We start from the raw sequence: 23,129 nt of genomic DNA, 5'->3' as shown, positions 1-23,129 counted from the left end.
AAAAACACATTTTGTTCGGGCAGTGACATTCATTGTTCTAAATGCCGGGAGGTAAAGGTGGTCTTCCTGATCATGTGATCAGTGTGAATGGCTGTCAAAGAAGTCCTTCTGACCATTACCAAAGACAGCTCTCGATGAAGAAGTGCAGTTGCCTATAGATGCATATATGCTGCATCTTGAAGTTAAGGTCCACTCGCATAAAATGTATGCCGGATTATTTTATCGCAACCTCCCCCAACTAGACATGTATGGTTTGTTTCGTTCCCGAATTAATATTCGGACACATTTTTCATTATTTTGAGATTCGGATGTATCCGAATACCCGAATTACAATATAACATTTTATCGAATGCTCCCAACAACGTAACAAAATTTGTCCGTTTTACATTGAACTCCAGTCGAAATTCTAACTACACATATTGCTGAAATCTGACAATGTGTGTTATTAGAGTACCATTTTGAAATAATGCTGTTTTTGTTAAGCCAAAGGTGATTTAAAGCGTCATTGGAATCATTTAATGAAGATTTTTTGTTTGTTTGTTCACTTTGCTGCATTCTAATCGAAAACAATATAGCATTTTTGTTTCGACCGATTCGAAAATGTATCGGTTTGAACATTTTGAATAATAAAAAAAAATCTGTAAATTCAAGAACAATTTGAATACGAATTTCCGAATGTGAATTGAACGAATTGACTGAATTTAACTAAATGAAATAACTAGATTAACACATCTTTTTATTCTACTGGGCCTGTGCTTTCTGAAAATGAAACAATGTGTCCTTGCCAGATTGGTGGTCTTTGGAATATTTTTGGCCACCACTGGTTGCGAGGGGATGAAGGTGGTCAAACCACTGGAAGCTCACAGGTGTCGGCCTGGTTGACTTTTTATGAGGTGTGTGTCAATAGAACATAATGAAGTGAACGTGTTTGAGGAGGAGACCATTTGCCATGTTATTAGCATAGCATAGAACACTAACCATAAGCTATAGGCTTCCAACAACTTGTAAAAAGGTTCTGGGCACCAACACCAGGTGATTCATTCAGGTTCCACATGGTAGACTGCAGTGAAAACTCTACTAGCAACCTGCTTTTTTGTTAATATCCTAAGTCAACCCTAAAGAAAAATGACGGACAGTTGTTGCTTCTGTTCCAGAATGTTATCTGCCAGAGAAATAGCAGGGTTTGAATGCCGCTACAAGGCCAAGCTGCTTTGCCAAAAGATAAGTTAGAGGACTTTGTCATTGTGCATACGCTGTTCTCTCACCCTTGTAAAATAAATAAATTAAAGTTCATTGGAATTGCTAAATGTTTATCGTGACACAGCAGTGAATCCTTATTAATAGATTGTAAGCTCTAACGAGCAGGGCCCTCTGTTTCCTCCTGTATTGAATTATATTGTACCTGTACAGTCTGCCTTAGCTTATAAAGCGCTGGGGTTATATAAATCCTGTATAATGATACATATTAATAATAATAATATAATAATACAAATACAATTTATATCACATTGTGTAGACAAAGGACTATGCTGTCTTTTTCTGTGGAATAGTTATACTGTTTCATTTTGCTACATTTTAAATTTGTTAAGAGAAAAAGAAATGATTTCAGTATGAAATCTGAATGCTAGTTAGAAATACTTATTTTTTTGCAGCTTTGTAATTATATATAGTTAATTAAATGTGTTTTTTTTTTTTTTTTTATGAGGGCAGTGCAAGTACCAACATTTGAGCTGGTGTCAGTCTCTTGCAGTCCTTGTACAGCAGAACTGTAGTGTATGAGGAAGAAGCAGTACAAGGGGATAGGAAGAGAAAGCAGAGTGACAGAGAGATGCGTTCATCACTGCACTGCTTATCTTCACAGGTTGGGATGAGTTCAGGGTGACCGGGGCTCAGAGGAAGTAGTGTGAATGATGCTGGCAATCAGACTGTGGACACCAAATGACAGAAAAAATGTACATCAGGGGAATTCTCTGGATTAAATTCTAGATTGATTCTATTATGTTATCTTTTAATGGGCTATTCTTTTTTTTTAATCCTATTACTTTTGGCTGTCATGTCGTCCTGTTGGTGACATTACAGCTCATATTTGTTTGATTGGACGGTATTTTATATGTAATCGTAAGTAGATGGATAGTGCTCTATACATACTGCTTTAGTTGAATGGCATTGTTCTAATAGGCCACTTTAACTGACCACTGCATTCTGTACACCTGGCTGTATATGACATATTCTTAACCACTGCACTCTGTATACTAGGCTGTATATGACATGTTCCTGACCACTGCACTCTGTACATTGGGCTGTATATGACATGTTCCTGACCACTGCACTTTGTACGCCAGGCTGTATGTGATATGTTCCTGACCACTGCACTCTGTACATTGGGCTGTAAATGACATGTTCCTGACCACTGCACTCTGTACATTGGGCTGTATATGACATGTTCCTGATCACTGCACTCTGTACACCAGGCTGTATGTGATATGTTCCTGACCACTGCACTCTGTACACTAGGCTGTATGTAATATGTTCCTGACCACTGCACTCTGTACATTGGGCTGTACATGACATGTTCCTGACCACTGCACTCTGTACATTGGGCTGTATATGACATGTTCCTGACCACTGCATTCTGTACTTTGGGCTGTACATGACATGTTCCTGACCACTGCATTCTGTACATTGGGCTGTACATGACGTGTTTCTGACCACTGCATTCTGTACATTGGGCTGTACATGACATGTTCCTGACCACTGCATTCTGTACATTGGGCTGTATATGACATGTTCCTGACCACTGCACTCTGCACATTGGGCTGTATATGACATCTTCCTAACCACTGCACTCTGTACATTGGGCTGTATATGACATCTTCCTGACCACTGCACTCTGTTGACCGCGCTCTATATGACATATTCCTAACCACTGCACACTTTTCTATATTGTACAACAGGTGCTGGTTGGTCAATAGTCACAACTATTGACTACACAACTACACCCCCCTTTTGCCTGCTTAGCTCATCTGTGCTTGCAGTCATATGTAAGTGCCTAGAAGTTATTGTGACCAGAACGTGTGATCACTGTAATCCTACATTATCACCGTCATTTTAGGTGCTGAGTTAAGGTTCACCTGTAAATATTCTAGCACCATGCCATTGAAACAAGTGGTATTGATTGTCAGTTTTTTTTTTGGATGTTCTTATTATCTGACAGATCACAAGCTAATACCGTAAGGCAGCCATATGCCCAAGTCATTTACTCTAGGTAGTATGGTCGCACATTGTGAACAGTATTTATTTTTGTTTTTTTTATAGAAAGGCATTTGAACAACCAGTGATGATTACAAAGTGCAGTAACTCATGGCGCCAAATTTTAGATTTTTATAATCTTCTTTTGTATAAAGGTACCCATAGGAGAGTGACCACCTGCATACCTCCCAACTTTTTAATGGACACGATAAATATCTATTAGCAAAAATATGTACACCCCTGCCATGCTCCCTTAATGGAGAATTATACAAAAAAAAAAAAGTTTAGTTAAACCCACAAGTGTTTTATTTATTTTTTAATTTTTTTTACCACTGCTATTCCTTTATATTGGCTTTTGAAATTTACAAATGCATCAATTTAGAAATTGGTTGAAAGGTTTAGCACTGGGAAACACTTTTTGAAAGATAAAAAGTGCATTTTATATACAACTATATGAATCAGGCCAAAATGAGGGACAAATGAGGAGGAAAGAGAGACAGAGGGACAGTTGGGAGCTATGACCACCTGACCTGATTGGAATACAATCCTCATACCTTCAGATCGAATCGGATTCTTCCAACACACTAGTTTGGAAAAAAAAGTTTTCACCAAATCACTTTTGTTTCCTCAAATTAAAACGGTGTCACATTTGAGTGGAGGTCCTCTCTGTGTGCACTGTGGCAATCCAAGCAGATAGAAAAATACCAAAAGGCATACCTTCTTTTATAAATATCTGCTCGCAAAAGGAACACACTGGTGTAATTTATATAAGTTTTCAATTTTCTATTAAAATACAGCAAATTTACTCTTTGTGCGCTTTGTGCGTTTGTTAATGAGTGTAACATGCATAGGTGCATGGGCACTAGCACAAGCTCGTGACAGCCTTGTGACTTCATTAAATTTAAACCTATTTAATATAATTCATTATGGAAAATACACCTCCTGAAAAATAGCTGTCTGTAATGCCGCGTACACACGACCGGACTTTTCGAGGGACTAGGTCCGACGGACCTTTGCTGTCAAAAAGTCCGGTCGTGTGTACATGGCATAACAGTTACTTGGGTCATTGTTGTATTGTAATTTAGTTTGACTGTATGTGTTATATTAACACATTTTTTTTGTGTCTTTCAGTTTTAGGCTGTGCTAACTGCAAGTTATTGATGAGAGATCTCTCCGGTAAATTCACCTCGCCATGTTACCCTGAGATGTATCCGAACAGCCAGGATTGCAATTGGACAATCATTTCCCCAGTTGGATTTATCATTCAGGTTACATTTTTGGACTTTGATATTGAAGAAGCTCAGAACTGCATGTATGACTATGTTTCAATATACAATGGAGAGAACACGTCAAAATTTTGTGGAATCACAGCTAAAGGTTTAACATTTAACTCAACTGGGAATGAGATGACGATAGGTTTTGTAAGTGACTTTAGTATCCAGAAAAAAGGCTTCAAGGCAATATATACACAGGGTAAGTAGGCATTTTCTCATTTTGTGAATAGTGATGAAAAGTAACACTAACTAACACACTTATATAAAAGTGCAACGCAGGAATGATCCTCTCCCTTGGACTCATAGTTAGTTCTATGAGTCCAAGGGAAAGGATCATAGAATTAACAATGAAAGGGAAGGATAATAATTTTCCAAAGAACATAAAATGGTTTGGATTTTGGCTCACATTATGGTTTTGTTGGTATGGCTGTATAGAATGTTTCTTTAAAATTTACCTTCCTGTATAATGTTGACCTTAAAGTGGTTCTAAAGGTTTGTTCTCTTTTCCTTTAAAATAATAAACACATTATACTTTCCCTCTCTGTGAAAAGGTTTTCAGGTCCTTGTTGGCATTTTTGGCCCCTCCCCCTTGTCAAGTGCCCCCATAGCAAGCTGCTTGCTGTGGGACACTCCTGCATGCGCACTCCCAAGCTGCCTCTGTGTGTCTATGGGACACAGAGCATTCCGTGGCTCAGTCCCACTCCCCGCTTCCTTCTCACTGGCTGTGTTTGACAGCAGGGGATCTGTGTCTCAGCCAATAAGGAGGGAGAACCCCAGAAGAGCCGCTGCTCTTGTGCACATCACTGGATTAAGATGGGGCTTGGGTAAGTATTAGGGGGGACTGCGGGGGAGCTTCACACATAGAATGCATGAAGGTAAAAAAACCTTCACCCTTTACAACTACTTCGAAGTTTATTTTTTGACCATAGATTGAAAGTCTTTAAGGATCCAGTTGCCTAATATAATGATTGTAGGAATTTCTATATGAGTGGCACAATGTAAACATTTTATTTAATCACTTTAGTACCGTGCTATAGCCAAAAGATGGCTACAGTATGGTACTATAGTTCTGGTAGGGCGTCCATAGACATCCTCCCAGAACTCCACACCCTTCGCGCCCCTGGGACGTGCTCTGTGACCTCTATGTCCTTGGGACACAGCTGATCACAGATCGGTGTAAAGTGCCAAATACAGCGTTCCTTTACCATGTGATCAGCTGTATCCAATCACGGCTGATCGCATGTAAACATACTTACTGATTATCGGCAGTCCTTGTCTGTGTAAGGAAAAGAGTGCCGATAACCAGAAAGTCTTTCAGTACACTGTTTACACTGATAATCAGTTCCGGTTATTAGTACAGCCACATTAGTGCCCATTAGTGCAGCCTCATCAGTGCCCATCAGTGCAGTCTCATCAGTGCATATCAGTGAAGAAAAAAGATGACTTATTTACACATTTTTATATCAGAAACGAAGAATACATTTTTAAAACCCAGTAGTGATTAAATTCCACCAAAAGAAGGCTCTATCTGTCTCAAATGACCATGCAATTGTCATTGTCAAAGTGTGACAGTACTGAAAGCTAAAAATTGCCCTGCCAAGTATTAAAGTAGATAAAAATATATCTGAAACACAAATATATTGCAGCTTGCCATTATTTAAACATGGTGGCTGCATTAATTATTTTTCAAGCTTTTTTTCTTTTCTTTTCTTTTCACTTGGTGAGTGGCGACTCTGCCAGAAACACAATTCCAGTTCTAAAATTACAACACTTACTTACCCCTTTGTATTAAGAAAAGAGAAACAAGACTAAAGCTGGCCATACATGGATCGAAATTCATCTGGTTCAGCAAGAACTGGATCAGAGGAATTAGTGTGGCTGGAAATCAGACTGTGGATATCAACTGGCAGAAACACATGTATATCGGAGGAATTCTCTGGATTGAAAATCAATCCAGATTGCCAGCATCATTCAAACTGTGATCCATGTGTGGCCACTGTAGTTGAACAGAAGTGGATCTACCGATTGACTCCAGTTTAACAACCCTGTATGTATATTCTCGCTCAATCAGTGCCACAGGCAATAAAAGGCAGCACTGATCTGTGTGTTCTGATAGTGGAGAAACCTCCTCGCTGTCAGAATACAATGAAACAGTGGGGAGGATTCCCCCATCCACATGTGTGGATGGGGGAATTGGGAATTGGATCATTTTTTACTTTTCAAACCACTCGCCGAATAAAAAAACTGACCCATGTAGTAACCCTGCCCCTCTCCTTTTCTCCATAAGTCAAATTGCATAGATCTGCAGTCCTTAGAGAAAGTGCAGAACAGCGTAACTGATAATAGTTAACACATGCATAAGGCACTGGAAGTTGTCATCTCACAAGCTTTCTGACAACAGGTTCTAAAGACCTAATGTCTGTCCAGTTGCCAACTTGCGTTTCTTTTTCATTCACTTTTATTCAAATAAAATTCCTCTACATCAGGTTTCCCATACAAGGGTTCACCATCACACAGGATACAAAGCAAACTTTGGTCTGCTTAGATACACACTTTGTCTGTGCCCAGACTCTAATAACTCTGCCTGCTGGCTATTCAGACTACTTAGTCCCTCAGTGTGCTTCTGCACAGACCTTCTCTACTCTCAGGCGATGGTCTGGTCAGGTTGCCAGTCTTAATGGACAGGCAAGCCAGAACACACTGCAGGTGTAACCGTACGTACGTTGTCGCCTCCTTCAACACACCTCTCATAGTAAGGGAGCAGCTCTGGCTGGATAGAGTGACTACCTTTTGTGGGCCAACATCCACATGCCAGTCAATCTCACACCTAATTAAAGATGATTTTCATGCCAAACCAAGCTTAACCTGCATCACTGTAGAGTGACAAAGTGACAGCCTTTTATATATCCTTCCTCCTCTGTTTTTAGATAGGTGTCAAAATACACCAACCATACTCCACATCTCTCAACCACACTGTGCCTACATCAAGACAGGCAATCAAGCCCCACTTTTTAGTACATTGATGCCATCTACCACCCACATGGGCAGTGTTCTGCACTACTTCTAAAATGTAATTTAAAGAGGAACTTTTTAGTATGCCTCCAAAGGCATGTTTTACAGAGGCCTAGTATTATTCTGCCACAATTCTTACTTAGATAATTTAGTCTTCCTGAAAGTGTGCTTCCACGAATCTGAATAATATAATCTGAGTAATAATTACATTACAAAGCAGGCATGCACCAGCCCTGATATCTTTGTAGGCATTACCAGAACTCCTAAGCAGGACTTCATTTCTTTAAGCACTTCTAGTTTTATGGCCTTTACAGAGATGTACAGTAGTATTATTCCACAGGTGTCAGTTAAGCTTTGAGCCTCCTCTTAAAAAGCTTTTCTAGATGGACATTTCATTTCATTCAGCTTTGAAAGGGTCATGTTTTTACACATTGTACTTTTTGTCCGATACCACTAGTAAAGCTGATATGGGATACTACTTAGGTATATCTGTTAGCTCCACTTTACATAGCTCTGGACTAACTTCCTCAACTTTTGGACTTTAAAATCCAATTTTGCTCATCTAATTTTTCCAATATTGTGATATATATTTTCCCAAACTGCCATCTTGTACTGGTGCAGGGCCTATCTCCACTACCCATGATACTGTACTACCCAGAATTTCTATTACTGCTTTTCTAATGCAGTGTTCCAGCTCACTGCTACTATGTGCCCCTTCTGTCACTTCAGACTAGAATTTAGGACTCTAAACACCTTTTGTTGTTTTTCATGGTTACCAGACTATCAAAGACCAGCAAAGCCTTTCTGTTTTGACCATTGTTTGATAGGGCAATGTCTGTAGAGGGAATACATTCAATTAATTGGTTATCAGCCACATCAACATAACAAAACAACGACTCATCTGTTATCAGGTACTGTAAAGGCAACTGTACTGACATACAGTGGTGTGAAAAAGTGTTTGCCCCCTTCCTCATTTCCTGTTCCTTTGCATGTTTGTCACACTTAAGTGTTTCGGAACATCAAACCAATTTAAACAATAGTCAAGGACAACACAAGTAAACACAAAATGCAATTTGTAAATGAAGGTGTTTATTATTAAAGGTGAAAAAAAATCCAAACCATCATGGCCCTGTGTGAAAAAGTGATTGCCCCCTAAACCTAATAACTGGTTGGGCCACCCTTAGCAGCAACAACTGCAACCAACCGTTTGTGATAACGTGCAATGAGGCTTTTACAGCGTCCTGGAGGAATTTTGGCCCACTCATCTTTGCAGAATTGTCCTAATTCAGTTACATTAGAGGGTTTTCGAGCATGAACGGCCTTTTTAAGGTCATACCACAACATCTCAATAGGATTCAGGTCAGGACTTTGGCTAGGCCACTCCAAAGTCTTCATTTTGTTTTTCTTCAGCCATTCGGTGGTGGACTTGCTGGTGTGTTTAGGATCATTGTCCTGCTGCAGAACCCAAGTTCGTTTCAGCTTGAGTACACGAACAGATGGTCGGACATTCTCCTTCAGGATCTCTTGGTAGACAGCAGAATTCATAGTTCCTTTTATCACGGCAAGTCTTCCAGGTCCTGAAGCAGCAAAACAGCCCCAGACCATCACACTACCACCACCATATTTTACTGTTGGTATAATGTTCTTTTTATGAAATGCAGTGTTCCTTCTACGCCAGATATACTTGGACACACACCTTCCAAAGAGTTCCACTTTTGTCTCATCGGTCCACAGAATGTTGTCCCAAAAGTCTTGGGGATCATCAAGATGTGTTGTGGAGAAATTGAGAGGAGCTTTGATGTTCTTTTTGCTCAGCAGTGGTTTTCTCCTTGGAACTCTGCCATGCAGGCCATTTTTGCCCAGTCTTTTCCTGATGGTGGAGGCATGAACGCTGACCTTAACTGAGGCAAGTGAGGCCTGCAGTTCCTTGGACGTTGTTGTGGGGTCTTTTGTGACCTCTTGGATGAGTTGTCGCTGCGCTCTTGGGGTAATTTTGGGCGGCCGGCCACTCCTGGGAAGGTTCACCACTGTTCCATGTCTTCGCCATTTGTGGATAATGGCTCTCACTGTGGTTCGCTGGATTCCCAAAGCTTTGGAAATGGCTTTATAACCCTTTCCAGACTGATAGATCTCAATTACTTTCTTTCTCAATTGTTCCTGAATTTCTTTGGGTCTCGGCATGATATGTAGCTTTTAAGGATCTTCTGGTGGACCTTACTGTGTCAAGCAGCTCCTATTTAAGTGATGCCTTGATTGTGAACAGGTGTGGCAATAATCAGGCCTGGGTGTGGCTAGAGAAATTGAACTCAGGTGTGGACAACCACAGTTATAGTATGTTTTAACAAGGGGGGCAATCACTTTTTCACACAGGGCCATGATGGTTTGGATTTTTTTTCACCTTTAATAATAAACACCTTAATTTACAAATTGCATTTTGTGTTTACTTGTGTTGTCCTTGACTATTGTTTAAATTGGTTTGATGTTCCGAAACACTTAAGTGTGACAAACATGCAAAGGAGCAGGAAATGAGGAAGGGGGCAAACACTTTTTCACACCACTGTATGACTTATATTATAGACAGCCAGGTCGCTATTAATACTTTTACTCTTTGAGAACCCTTCTGGTTTGACTTGCCTTTCTTCACATTGACTTCCCTGCTCCTCAGCAGCTTGTAAGCCAGTGACCCTGATTTCTTCACTCACACCTATGCATTCTGGTACTTTCACCAGTATCTGGTTGCTTTGCAACACCCACATTTTAACCTCCTTCCTGGGTTATGGATAGAATATCTGCTACTTGGTTCTTTCTTGCCCTTTCATCTTGTGAGGGGTATCTGATAGTCAAAGGGGTAGCCTTTGACTATCTATGGTCTATGGTCACATTGTTACAAAGAGTTGCCTTAAACACCATATTAGAATTGTCTAAAGCTGGCAAAAAACATTGTTAGATTTTTTTTTCTTTTTTGGTTAAAAAAAAACAAAAAACAGATTCCTCCACACACAAACAAGTTGGAAAGAGGAACTCCACCCACCAGGGAATGGTATTCTTACAAGGACAGAGGCTGATGGACAAGTGTTGGTCAAACAATTGACTAATGTTAAGTGAGCAAAAATGGGCCTTTAGACCCCTTTCACACCACACCGCCCATAGCATGGGCGGTAAAACGCCGCTATTTTTAGCGGCGTTTTACCGCCGGATTTGCGGCACATTTCGGCCGCTAGCACATTTCGGCCACTTTTACCCCCCGCTAGCAGCCGAGAAAGGGTTAAAACCGCTGGCAATACGCCGCAATAGCGGCGTTTTGCCGGCGGTATTACAGCGCTGCCCCATTGATTTCAATGGGGAGCAGCGGTGGAGGAGCGGTAAACACACCGCTCCACCACTCCAAAGAAGCTGCTGGCAGGACTTTTCCCTGACGTCCTGCCAGCACCGCTGTAGTGTGAAAGCCCTCGGGCTTTCACACTACAGACAATGGTGCAGCTTTTTTAGGGCGGATTGCAGGCGCTATTTCTGGTGTGAAAGGGGTCTTAATCTATATGATAAAAAGAAGGGAAGGGGAGGGGTACCCTTCATCCTAAAATGACAATTTGGAAAACAGGAGACAACCCCCAATTGCCCCTAAAGAGGTAAAAAAGAAGAATGGATTATCTCGGTACCCAAGGACTGTAGAACTACAGTTATATAAAATAAAATTTTATTAATACAGAATCTAAAAAATCATTCATTCTTTTGTGTATGGTCAGCTATACGGTTGTCTGGAGTGCACTCCTTACCTGACTTTACCTGGAAGCAACCCAGCAATGGGCTATGATACAAAGGATCCAAAATACTACAACATAATATTCAGTGTAAGGGATTTGAATGACTTTGCTTTTAAAAAAATGTCCCTTGTTATTTCATGAAATTTAATGTACCACTCTCAGAAATGACAGGTCCTTCAGCTCCTTATGTCTATCTTGCATCGGTAATGACAGATACAGTAACTATGGGAGTCTCTGATGCCCAGTAAGATATGGCTGTGGGAAAAGTGAGCTGGAAATGCTGTAAAGCATCATTTTGTCACCAGGAAGCCAAATACTATGACTATTCTTTCAGAGGGCTTTTGTTATGGCGATTACAAATACAGCTGAAAGAGATGCATTTGAGATAAGCACAGATATGTGGAAAAAGCAAAAAGGTGTATGCATTTCCTGCCATTTCATTTGAAATGTTTGTAACTGCTGTGAATAAGAACATTAATACATATGGTTCTGTCACTACTTGTGTTTGTCACACTTTGTGTATTGTGTTATATCCTGCTCTGATTAGTTAGATTGAAGGAATGTGAGAGAGTTTTCAATGTGAAAAAATGTAGGCATTCCCATGAACAGATGATTGTCACCCGGTCCAGCAATTCACAACACATGAACTGAAATCTTTGCTTTTTTGTATGGGAACAGATCTGGCAGACTAGTAGCCCTCTAATATATACAACCGGCAGCTGTTTCAAAGCTGTTAGGAACCCCTGAAACTCGGCTTTAGTTTTTTTTGGGGGGGGATCTTTGAGAATGAATAACTTCACATTAAAATCAGCTTATGATACTGCTTGTTAGGAAGGTGTAAGTTATTTGGGGGGGGGGGGGGTACTAAAACTGGAGCACTCAGAATCTGGTGCAGCTGTGCATGGTAGCCAATCATCTTGTTCAATTAAACTTTGACAATAAAAACTGGAAGCTGATTTGTTTCTCTGCGGAGCTGCACCAGATTTTGCACTATTCAGCATTAGTAAATCCCCCATTAATGTCCATAATCTGGGCATAGGTGAAATTTCATTTATTTGTTACTTGTTCTTCAATTCACTTTGTTCTTAATGGGTTGAAAAGAGTACTATTCATATTTATTGCAAAAAAAATTGTTGAATGCAGTGGCGGTCGATGGTAAGTGGTATTTTTTTTTTGTTGGGGGGGGGGGGGGGCGGCAAACAGTCCCAGTCTGTCGGTCGGCAGGCGGATCAGGTGCACTTACCCCATCTATGCATCGCTTAACCGGCGGCTTCCCCTGCTCCTCAGTGGCGATGCCGATGGCTCTCCCTTCCATCCTGAAAGAGGCCAAATGCCTGAATTGGGGGTGCCCGTGGCGCCCAAGGATAGATTCATGCTATGCTTGACTCCATCCATTATTCATATAGGGAGTGGCGTGGAGAGGGGGTGGTGCCCAGGCGTCCCTAATGGAAAGACCGCCACTGATTGAATATAACCTTTTTGTTAGAAAAAGTGTAATGTTATAAAGATTGTGAAACAAGTATACAAATATGAACATTTTTTGTGTGAGTTAAGCGCGGCTTATTATTTTTCATTTTGTTTTTCTGTATTTATGTGACACAGTGAAGCTGCAGCTAAACCTTCATTCTTAAGATTATCACATATGATTAATGATTTATTTTATGTTTCACCTTAGCGCAGTTTTTTTGTCTTTTTTTCTAAGTATACAAATATGAAGTACTGGGAAAAGCATTTGCCCACATTTTGATTTTCTCTATTTTTGCAATTCTTTTCTTTTATCAAAAGCAGTTGTCATTCTTGTTCTAACACCTGGTTTTGTATTTTTTCTTTGGAATAAAAAAATAAAATGTGCAGATAAACCCCAAAGCTACCAAAATGACTGTATAGACCTTCTGAAAGTAGAAGCATACAGATTGCTATATATACTCACTATGTTACATCACACATGTGACATCCAAGCATAGAAATGTGAGAGTATCCACTGTGTACTATACCTATGTAATGTGTATGTTACGGGGCACTAATGCAGGATCAGGCTAGGGAATGGAAGGTAAATAAGGCAGTTTATAGCTTTCTTAGGCAGTGAAATGGATTGCCTGAAAACGTTACCATCAACATTTTAGAGGATATTTAGAGGATATTTTGTCCAAAGGAAAGTATATAAAGACAATTAGAGATTGAAGTTATTACATAATCTTTAAAGCTGAAGTTTAACTAAAAAAAAAAATTCTCTGTAGCTTTAGTGAGCTAACTTATCTGTAATAGAGGATGTCCCATATTATGCAGACAACTGTCCTGTAGAAATCTTTATTATGTGGATGCCCTGTCCTCTTCCTGTCTCTCAACGTCTGGCAAAGTAGGAGTTAATAGCTTTAGGTCTTCTGTGAAGCTGCTGTGAAAACATTTCCTGTGATGACCTGCCCTTCCTCTCACCTCCTCTCCATTCTTCATTGCTTTCATTACCTGTACCATGATCTCTGAATGGGGGAGAATCCGATGAGCCACTTGATTTTCTCCCCAATTCCTAGATTGTGCTACAGGAGGTTGTAGTTCCTCACTGGGTACTTTTTCATAGCAGCTTCACAGAAGACCTAAAGCTATTAACTCCTGCAGTGTTGGAATGACATAGTAGGAAGAGAACAGGGTATCCCTGCAGTGAAGATTTCCTTAGGATCCATCTGCCTGCACAATGTGGGACATTATTCATTATAGGTAGAATAAACCTAAAGAATATGCGATTTTATGGGCAATTGAAAACATATATAAAATTCCATATATAGGAAATTAATATTTATTGTAGAAAAATTACATAAAATTTCAAAATACAAAGCATTGCATCAAAATTTCATGTTGTATTTTCAACATGAAATTTTATGTAATTTTTCTACAATAAATATAAATTTTCTATATATGGAATTTTATATATTTTTTCAATTGCCAAAAAAAAACCATATTCTCGAGGTTTATTCTATGTTATACCAAGGGATAGTGGCAATTTACATGTGTGGCCCGGAGAACCACTCAATTCTAATTCATTATAGGTAGCTTACTAAATCTATAGATAATTTTAATTTATATTTTACTTAAGCTAATAGGGTATATTTAGAAAGCAGTGGATGAGGCATTCACCACAAAGTCACTGCAGATGAATATTAAACCCACACACCAGGAAGGTCCACTTGTAATGAATGTGCGATGAATGTCACATTCACCTTTTAGGCTTAATGTACATGGGACGTCTTAACACCTCTCTTAAACAATTTACCTTGACAGATAGTAACCAACGTTTAAAAACGTCAGTTTTTCGGCATTTACATGCCATGTTTAGCTCGCGTTAGCGTTTAGGACCGTTTTTTTTTCTTTTCAAATAGTCAAAAATGTATCTCCATTAACCACTTTCAGACCGGACCATTTTGCTGCCTTAAGACCAGATTCGGCACTGCGTCGCTTTAACTGACAATTGCGCGGTCCTGCAACGTGGCTCCCAAACAAAAGTGACGTCCTTTTTTTCCCACAAATAGAGCTTTCTTTTGGTGGTATTTGATCACCCCTGTGGTTTTTATTTTTTGCCCTATAAAGAAAAATAGAGCGATAATTAAAAAAAAATTAAAAAAATGTTTTCCTCAGTTTAGGCCGATACGTATTCTTCTACATATTTTTGGTTAACAAAATCGCAATAAGCGATTATTGATTGGTTTGCACAAAAGTTATAGCGTTTACAATATAGGGGATAGTTTTATGGCATTTTTATTAATAATTTTTTTTTTTACTAGTATTGGCGGCGATCATCGATTTTTATTGTGACTGCGACATTATGCCGGACACATCGGACATTTTTGACACATTTTTGGGACCATTGTCATTTATACAGCAACCAGTGCTATACAAATGCAGTGATTCCTGTGTAAATGACACTTGCAGGGAAGGGGTTAACCAGGGGGTGGCAGTGTAGGAGTTAAGTGTTCCTAGGGGCGTGTTACTAATTGTGGGGGGCTGGGCTTTGTTTTAGTGAACACTGATCTTTGCTCCAATCACACTGAGCAGAGATCAGCGTCACTTGTTGCTAGGCAGAATGGGGAGATGCTGTTTACAACGGCATCTCCCCGTACAGTCGCCCCGTGAGACGATCGCGGGTATCCCTGCAGTGATCGAGTCCAAGGGACCCACGACCGGACTCACGGAGGTCCCGACCGACACAGCGAGCGTGCCACCGCCGGCGCACGCGTGCGCAATGGCAGGGCGGCATATAAAAATGGACATACCTGTACGCCAATATGCCTGCCCGTGCCAGTCTGCTGACATACATCGGCGTGCGCCAGTCGGGAACTGGTTAAAACCGCCTGTAAACAAAACACGGCTAAACATGAGTTACCAGGTTTACACGTGTTTACAAGCTGTAACAGATATTTGGCGTTTTAAATGCCTCTGAACATTGGTCCTGAATGCATTTTTTTGCTTTCCAAAAAATGCTTCTAAACTCAACTGCCTAGAAATTACTATAAACGACCCTGTGTAAATGTACTGATAAGATCACATAGAGGAGAGTTCTGGAGCAGCTGAAAAAAAAACACCCACCTGCTCCTAAATGTCCATTTACTAGCAGCAGTGAAGCCTTAGGTTTTAATCATAAATATAGCATTTCTTGTCTTGGCAATATTATAAATGTGATGATATTTTTTATTTGGACTGAACTCACATTTTTCTTTTCTTTTATTAGTGGCTGTATCGTTAAGAAACCAAATAGTCGCTGTACCACAGAACCAAAGCTCAGGGCTCGTCACATCCAACGTTTCTATTCCTCCACTCACTCAAATGACTGTCTGTTTCGAAGCTACAAAAACCAACAACAGTACAAAGAACTGGGCAATTTTTTCTTACAAAAACTCTACAACAAATCTCTTAAGTTTCGAAAGAACTGAAAATGGGTATACGTTGTTTATTTTGGGTGTTCCTTGCTCTTTAAATCTATCTTCATCGCCATACCCCGCTGAAGAGTTCTTCACATCATCATTTCGCCAGCTGTGTATAGTATGGAATAACCAGTCAGAAGAGATATTTGTGAAGGCTGGAAATGCAAATTTGTCTAATCTCTGCCCAGATGCAAGGGATCTGACAATCCCTGGCAGTGGAAAGTTCATGTTAGGATCTTATAATTCGACATCGAAACCACTGCAAGGGGATGTTTACAACTTTCGTCTATGGAATATTTCAATGGGTTTTGATGCACTTGCAAACCTGACCTGTGATAATATAGGAAATATTATAAACTGGGAGAACAGGTATTGGAACATCCCATCGTGGGCCAGGAAAACAGAAAGCAAACTTAGCTGTGGTAAGTTGAGATTTACAAATGTTTTTCTACAGTTTTTCTGCCTCTGGTATTGTTTATGCTATTGTTTACACATAAGAAGTATGTCATATGTTTTTTATTAACAGCACATGCTTCAGTTGCAATACAGGAAGGTGAATAGCAAACAAGTGTGTATATTTTTCCAAATCTCTCATTAAAGTCAGCATTACATAAAAATGATACCAGTAAACAGTACACTCAAAGGACCATATTATTTCTATATGTATGTGTATCACTAGGCTAACCAGCTAGGAGCCCATTCACACTCTTAATAAAAATCCCATATGTTACTACTAATTCTATACACGTCGGAGAAACCCTTGAAATCATTTTTGAAGTTATTTTGAAGTTTATTCCAATCATCAACTTGTCAGTAAAATAATACTTTCTAAGATTCGTTTTGAACTTTTCTCCAGTTAGTTTGAGGTCATGTCCCCGTGTTCTTGATTTTATTTTCATATTGAAAAGATTGCCTTCTTGAACCTTATTCACCCCCTTGATGTATTTAAAGGTTTCAATCATGTCTCTCCATTCCCTTCTTTCCTCCAGACTGTACATATTAAAGTGGTTGTAAACCCTTACAAACCACTTTGACCTACAGGTAAGCCTAGAGATTAAGGCTTACCTGTAGGTCCAAGAAATATCTCCTAAACCTACACGGTTTAGGAGATATTTGCCAAAACACAGGCACCGCTGTCTACGGCGCAAATGCACACTGAGCACACCGCTTTCAGCGGCGATATGCCGCAAGTGGCGGCTTCCGTGCGCATGCGCGGGAGTGACGTCATTGTGGCTTCGTCGAATGACAGCGGTAGAGCAGCGAGACCCACCGAGAAGATGGATGCTCCAGACTACAGGGGACAGCGGTGACATAGCTGGCTCTTGTGTCAGGTAAGTGACACATAATGGGCTACTATGCAATGCATAGTAGTCCATTATGCTTTACCTTTGCAGGGAATCAAAGAGGAAGTAAACCCATCAGGGTTTACTTCCTCTTTAAGTTACTGAAGTCACTCTCAATATGTTTTATCTCCCGCACCTTTCACCATTTTTGTTACCCATCTCTGGATCTTATCAATATCTTTGTGTAAGTGAGGTCTCCAGAACTGGACACTGTATTTGAAATGAGGTCTCACTAAAGATCTATATAAGGGAATCAGGACCTCCTTCCTCCTGCTGGTGATCCCTCCTAGTATTCTACTAATGTTTGCCCATTTTGCAATCATCTGAAATAAGCAAATATTTTTTTTCTGTAGTGCTGGCTATTATACTCTCTCAGGGGCATTATTTTACATATAGAAACATTGAACTGCAGTTTCCACTGCTTTGACCAATCCTCCAGCAATGCCAAATCATGTTTCATGTTACAGGCCCCTCTATGGGTATCAACCCTATTACACACCTTTGTGTCATCAGCAAAAAGACATACCTTGCCCAACAAACCTTTAGTTATATCACTTACATATAGATTCAATAGAACAGGACCCAGTACAGAACCTTGTGGTACACCACTAGTGATTGGTCTCTGTTCTGAGTGAACCCCATTTACAATCACACTCTGGGATGTATCCCTTAGGATTAAGTCCTAGCTTGTACAACTTTTGTATTAGATCATTATATGGAACTGTATCAAATGCCTTGCTGAAATCAAGATATGCCATGTCCACAGCACCACCCTAGTCCAAAACACTGGTAATATAGTCAAACAATTCAATCAGATTAGTCTGACATGAACTGCCCTCAGTAAAGCCTTGCTGCTTTGGGTCCAGCAAGCTGTGTATTTTTAGGTGATCAATGATCCTTCTTTTCAGGACTGATTCCAATAACTTCTAATAACTACAACTGATGTTAAACTCACTGGCCTGTAATTGCCAGCTTCTACCTTGCTGCCCTTCTTGTGGATAGGTACAATGTTAGCTGTCTGCCAGTCAAAAGTAACTTCCCCTGTTAGAAGAGATATATATATATATATTATGCAATTGTATTTCTTTTTTTTTTTTTTATTCCTCTCAGTACCTTATATCTGTAGCACTGTTGTGTGGTTACATGATCTTTCCCTGTTCTTTGGCATTAGCAGGGAAAGATCTTTGGGAGAAGCTTCTATTAGTTTTCTGCTGTATGCTCTTTACTGTATTAGTCTGTGTCTACACAGCCCTGATTGGTGCTATGCCAGTCACATGACTAAAAAAATAACCGTTTCAGAAGAGCAGTTCAAATTAAATTATAAATATAGAAAAAAACTGTTTCACAACTCCTTCTTATTGAGCAACAAATGTGTATTTTTTGTGCATTAACCACTTGCTTACTGGGCACTTAAACCCCCTTCCTTCCCAGGCTAATTTTCAGCTTTCAGCGCTGTCGCACTTTGAATGACAATTGTGTGTTCATGCAACACTATGCTCATATGACATTTTTATCCTTTTTTTCACAGAAATAGAGCTTTCATTTGGTGGTATTTAATCACTGAAAATTTTGAAAATGAAAAACCAAACAGTTTTATAGTTTGTTATAAAATTTTGCGAACGGGTAATTTTTCTCCTTCATTGATGTGCATTGATGAGGCTGCACTGATAGGCAGCACTGATGGGCATTGATAGGCTGCACTGATAGGCACTGATAAGGCGGCACTGATGGGCACTGATAGGTGGCACTGATGTGCACTGATAGGTGGTACTGAGAGGTGGCACTGATGGGTGGCACTGAAGGGCACTGATAGGCAGCACTGATAGTTGGCACTAATTGGCACTGATGAGTGGCACTGTTGAGCACTGATAGGCACTGGTAGGGGGCACTGATGAGCACTTATAGGTGGCACTGATGGGTGGCACTGATGGGCAGCACTGATGGGCAGTGATATGTGGCACTAGTGTGCATTGATAGGTGGCACTGATGGGCACTGGTAGGTGGCACTGGTGGGCACAGATGAGGCGGCATTGGTTCTCCATGTGCAGGACCGATGTTCCTCTGACAGAAGCCAGTGATTGGCTTTTTTTTTTCTCTCCTCACATGCGAGGAAACAAAAAAAGATGCCGATCTTCTGTTTATATCACGTGATCAGCTGTCATTGGCTAACAGCTGATCACATGGTAAGGGGCTGGGATCGGCCCCTTACGCCCATCTGTGATCAGCCGAGTGTCATTGACTCTGTGATTGCAGAGCGCACCGTGTGCCCCCTGCAGGGGCAGCGCAGGCAACTTATGCACAGGAGGACACACATGGATGCCCTCCCGGCAATTAAGGCCCATGCTGTAGCTGTCTTTCAGCTATAGCACAGGCAGGAGGTGGTTAATATGGTGTAGGGGGAGTCAAAGATGATTGACACTAGCTTTCACTTCGATCAGACAGTATCTGCATCCAAGGGTCTTTTTTTACTTTACAGGTGTTAGCAATTACATTAGATATATTTATTACTTATTTATATTAAAACAAAGCTTTTTTTAGTTTCTTAATGAATGTAATCAATCAGTCTACTACTGTACATCCTGCCCCCATAGTGTTAAGCAATATGAGGACACAGAGGAAGGGGGCAGAAGGGGAAGTGTCCGTACTACTGTGTATACACCCACATGTGTGACTCTGTACTCATGTGGGCTTCACAGATATGAAAAACAAGGAAATTAAGAGCTTAGAAAGGAACTGAAACTGGAGCATGCTCAGTAGATGACAACACTTGGTCTACACAATCTCCGACTGCAACAGAGACACAGAGAAGATGGGGGGACAGTTGAAGGCTGGATCATCCAGGTATATTTCACTCTACACAAAACATATTCTTTAGTTACTTTGTGAGTATGCACACTCATAGTCTGGATTTAATGACACTTTAAGTCTCCAAGAACTCCTGATAAACTTTGATATCTACAGCTCACAGCACTCTAGCATGATCTGCAAGTTGTAGATATAATAATAAATAACAGTCTAAGCAATGTGGCATTCCTCTCTCAGGTTGGACCATTTAACATTTTATAAGGCAAAAATATTTTCAGTAATAATCATACAATTAAATTAACCCAAAATTAATTTTGGCCAAAAAAAAAACACCAAACAAAAAAATTGTAGTCCCCCATTATGGTGGTTGTCAGTGGGGAAGGACCCACATATATTTACGGTCAGTGAGAGCACTCTAGATATGCAATACCATTGACAAGTAGATTTGTAGACTGTGCATCATAAACAGTTGTCTTTTTTTTTACTTATAAAATACTGCTTTCTTTTTTTTCAGTCGTTTTTACTTCTCACTTGCTCAGGACAAGCTCCCTGATGTTGACAGCCACAAAACATCCCTGAGCTATGAGCCTTAACATTGTTTCTTATAGCTTCCAATGAAAGTGCTTGTGTCGGAGTGACAAGAGAGTAATTGGGGAGAAGGGACCGAGTTTTGTCACCCTATAGCACGCAGTGCCTTATCAAGGGCTTTTATGGCAGGATTAGCAGATATTTTAGTTAAAGCTACAGGTTTAAAAAGACCGAAAATTATTTTTAAATAACATTAACGTGATAGAGATTATTTTATATTTTAGTCATTTTGTTTGGATTTGCTTCAACATAATCCTATCAGGGTTACCATAGTTTAGTCTGTACTCTGCTGTGCCTATTTTTTACCAACCCGCAAGCCAATAAAGTGTTATTCTTGGCTGCTGAGTTGTTCTTATGGTTTGTGCAATGTCAGGAGAAAGTGTGGAAGACTTTGTGGTACTTGCACTTAGGGAATAGTGTTATGTTTCAAGTTTATTTTATACTTGACTGGTTTTGCCCCCTGCTTGAATATATCAACACAAACACATGTGTTCATGTGTGTATATATGTGCACATACAGGGCTAATAGAGGGACAGAGGTGTCTTTCCCTCCGCGTGCATTTTAACCTAATTTTTATTTTATTAGTGGGTTGATATAGAAGTTAAAGAGAACCACTCAGGTCTTTAAATACATCAAAAGGGAAGATTCCAGCAAGATAAGACTCATTTTATTAATCTCCCTGGTAGCTTATGACTTCTACCTGCTCTCAGTTTCAGCACTGCAGCCTCCATTGCTCTCATTGGCATGCCACACATGTGAAAGTGCCCCAGTGACCTAGTAATCAGATTAAGAAACCAGCACATGGCAAGGACACAGCCACCCAACTTTCTTGGAATTGTTGAATGCCAAAGAGACTGAAAGGGTTACAGTGTCGAAAACACAGGATAGATAAGAGTCATGAACTATCCAGGGATCTTATTTTGCAGGCAATTGGCCATTTAAAATATTTAACGACCTACTGTGGTCACCTAAATGCGCAAAAATACACATTTTAGTAGATAAACCATGGGGCATTCAATGTAACTATTTGCTTACAGCAGGGGTGTCCAACCTTTTGACCTTCCTCATCCACATGTGAAGGAAAGGAATTGTCTTGGGCCACAGATAAAAAACATGAATAATAAGGATAGCTGATGAGCAGAAAACGTTGGGCAGATCACAAGTTAACAATCACCGATACAGATAATGTACCTTTCTGAGTAATTAAACTAAATTTATTTTATTATAAAACGAAAAAAGGGCAACACAAACACAATGTATTTGATAAACTAACCCATTAATATCTGGTGCTATGGATGTAGTAGCAATTCTCAATGAATTCTCTAAGTGCTCATCAGATATTTTGGTTCTAATTTTGCCCTTTGTTGCTTCATCCTTGAAAATAGTTGCTCACAAATATAGGTGATGCCCAAAACTGATGACATGAATAAGACGTGATTGTGAAGAGTGGAATGTTTTTCTTTGGGAAGATAAAACACATAAAAGTCCAGTAAGGAGGCACACATTTTTCTTCAACCACGTACTCGTCAAGTGTGAACACATTTTTACAAAAAAATCCCCAAAAATCTATGACTTTAAGTAAGTTTACGATTTTGTGTTGGGCCTAACTGTCTTGGGCCACGTGCAGCCTGCGGGCCGCAGGTTGGACACCCCTGGTTTACAAAATTGCTGCTTAGTTTCAGTTTGCAGCCTAAAAGTAGGGATCTTTGCAGAGTCCCATGTCTGGCATAGTTCCTATAACTGCAAATATGTCTCTTAACAGTTTATTTGTAAATGTTTGTTGTCAGAGGGACAGGAATGTAAAAATATTTCTATACCTGCTGTGTCTACGTTTGTAGAGCTTTAGCAACTCAAATATAACACTGGGAGTTAAATTCCCCTGCAGAAAATGAGGTCAGGAATGAAGAAGGTATAATGCTATTAATCTATATGATTGACAGGAAAGTCATTTATGGCATTGGAGGGTTTCATCCTCAATGCACAAACAGTTTAGATAACATTATAGGCACACAAAATTCTCACTTCTGGTCACTACAAACATTGGTGGCACCATGATAGCAATTCTATGATGTTATTAGAGTGCCACTACTACAGCCTATTACCCAAATGCAGACCAGACTTTGCAGTCTGAAATACTGTATAAAAACTATCTTCTTAGCAGCATTATACTAGGTAGAGCATGTTGC

At 40.0% G+C, this 23,129-nt stretch overlaps 1 protein-coding gene across 7 annotated transcripts in view; it reads left to right on the top strand.

Moving 5' to 3' along the window:
* Positions 1-23,129, top strand: part of ADGRG6 (adhesion G protein-coupled receptor G6) — a 292,061-nt gene that overhangs the window by 135,597 nt on the left and 133,335 nt on the right. For all 7 annotated transcript variants that reach the window (XM_077486299.1, XM_077486298.1, XM_077486297.1 and 4 more), the window contains exons 3-4: positions 4,381-4,722; positions 16,014-16,628. In XM_077486299.1, coding sequence (XP_077342425.1) covers positions 4,381-4,722; positions 16,014-16,628 — 957 coding nt within the window. The remainder of the gene's footprint in view (positions 1-4,380; positions 4,723-16,013; positions 16,629-23,129) is intronic.

This window comes from Lithobates pipiens, unplaced genomic scaffold (assembly GCF_037356315.1).
Source record: "Lithobates pipiens isolate NorthernLeopardFrog02 unplaced genomic scaffold, aLitPip1_a1.2 Scaffold_18, whole genome shotgun sequence".
Classification (NCBI taxonomy): domain Eukaryota; kingdom Metazoa; phylum Chordata; class Amphibia; order Anura; family Ranidae; genus Lithobates; species Lithobates pipiens.
The sequence above is the reverse complement of the archived record's forward strand: the minus strand, read 5'-3'. Positions and strand labels throughout refer to the sequence as shown.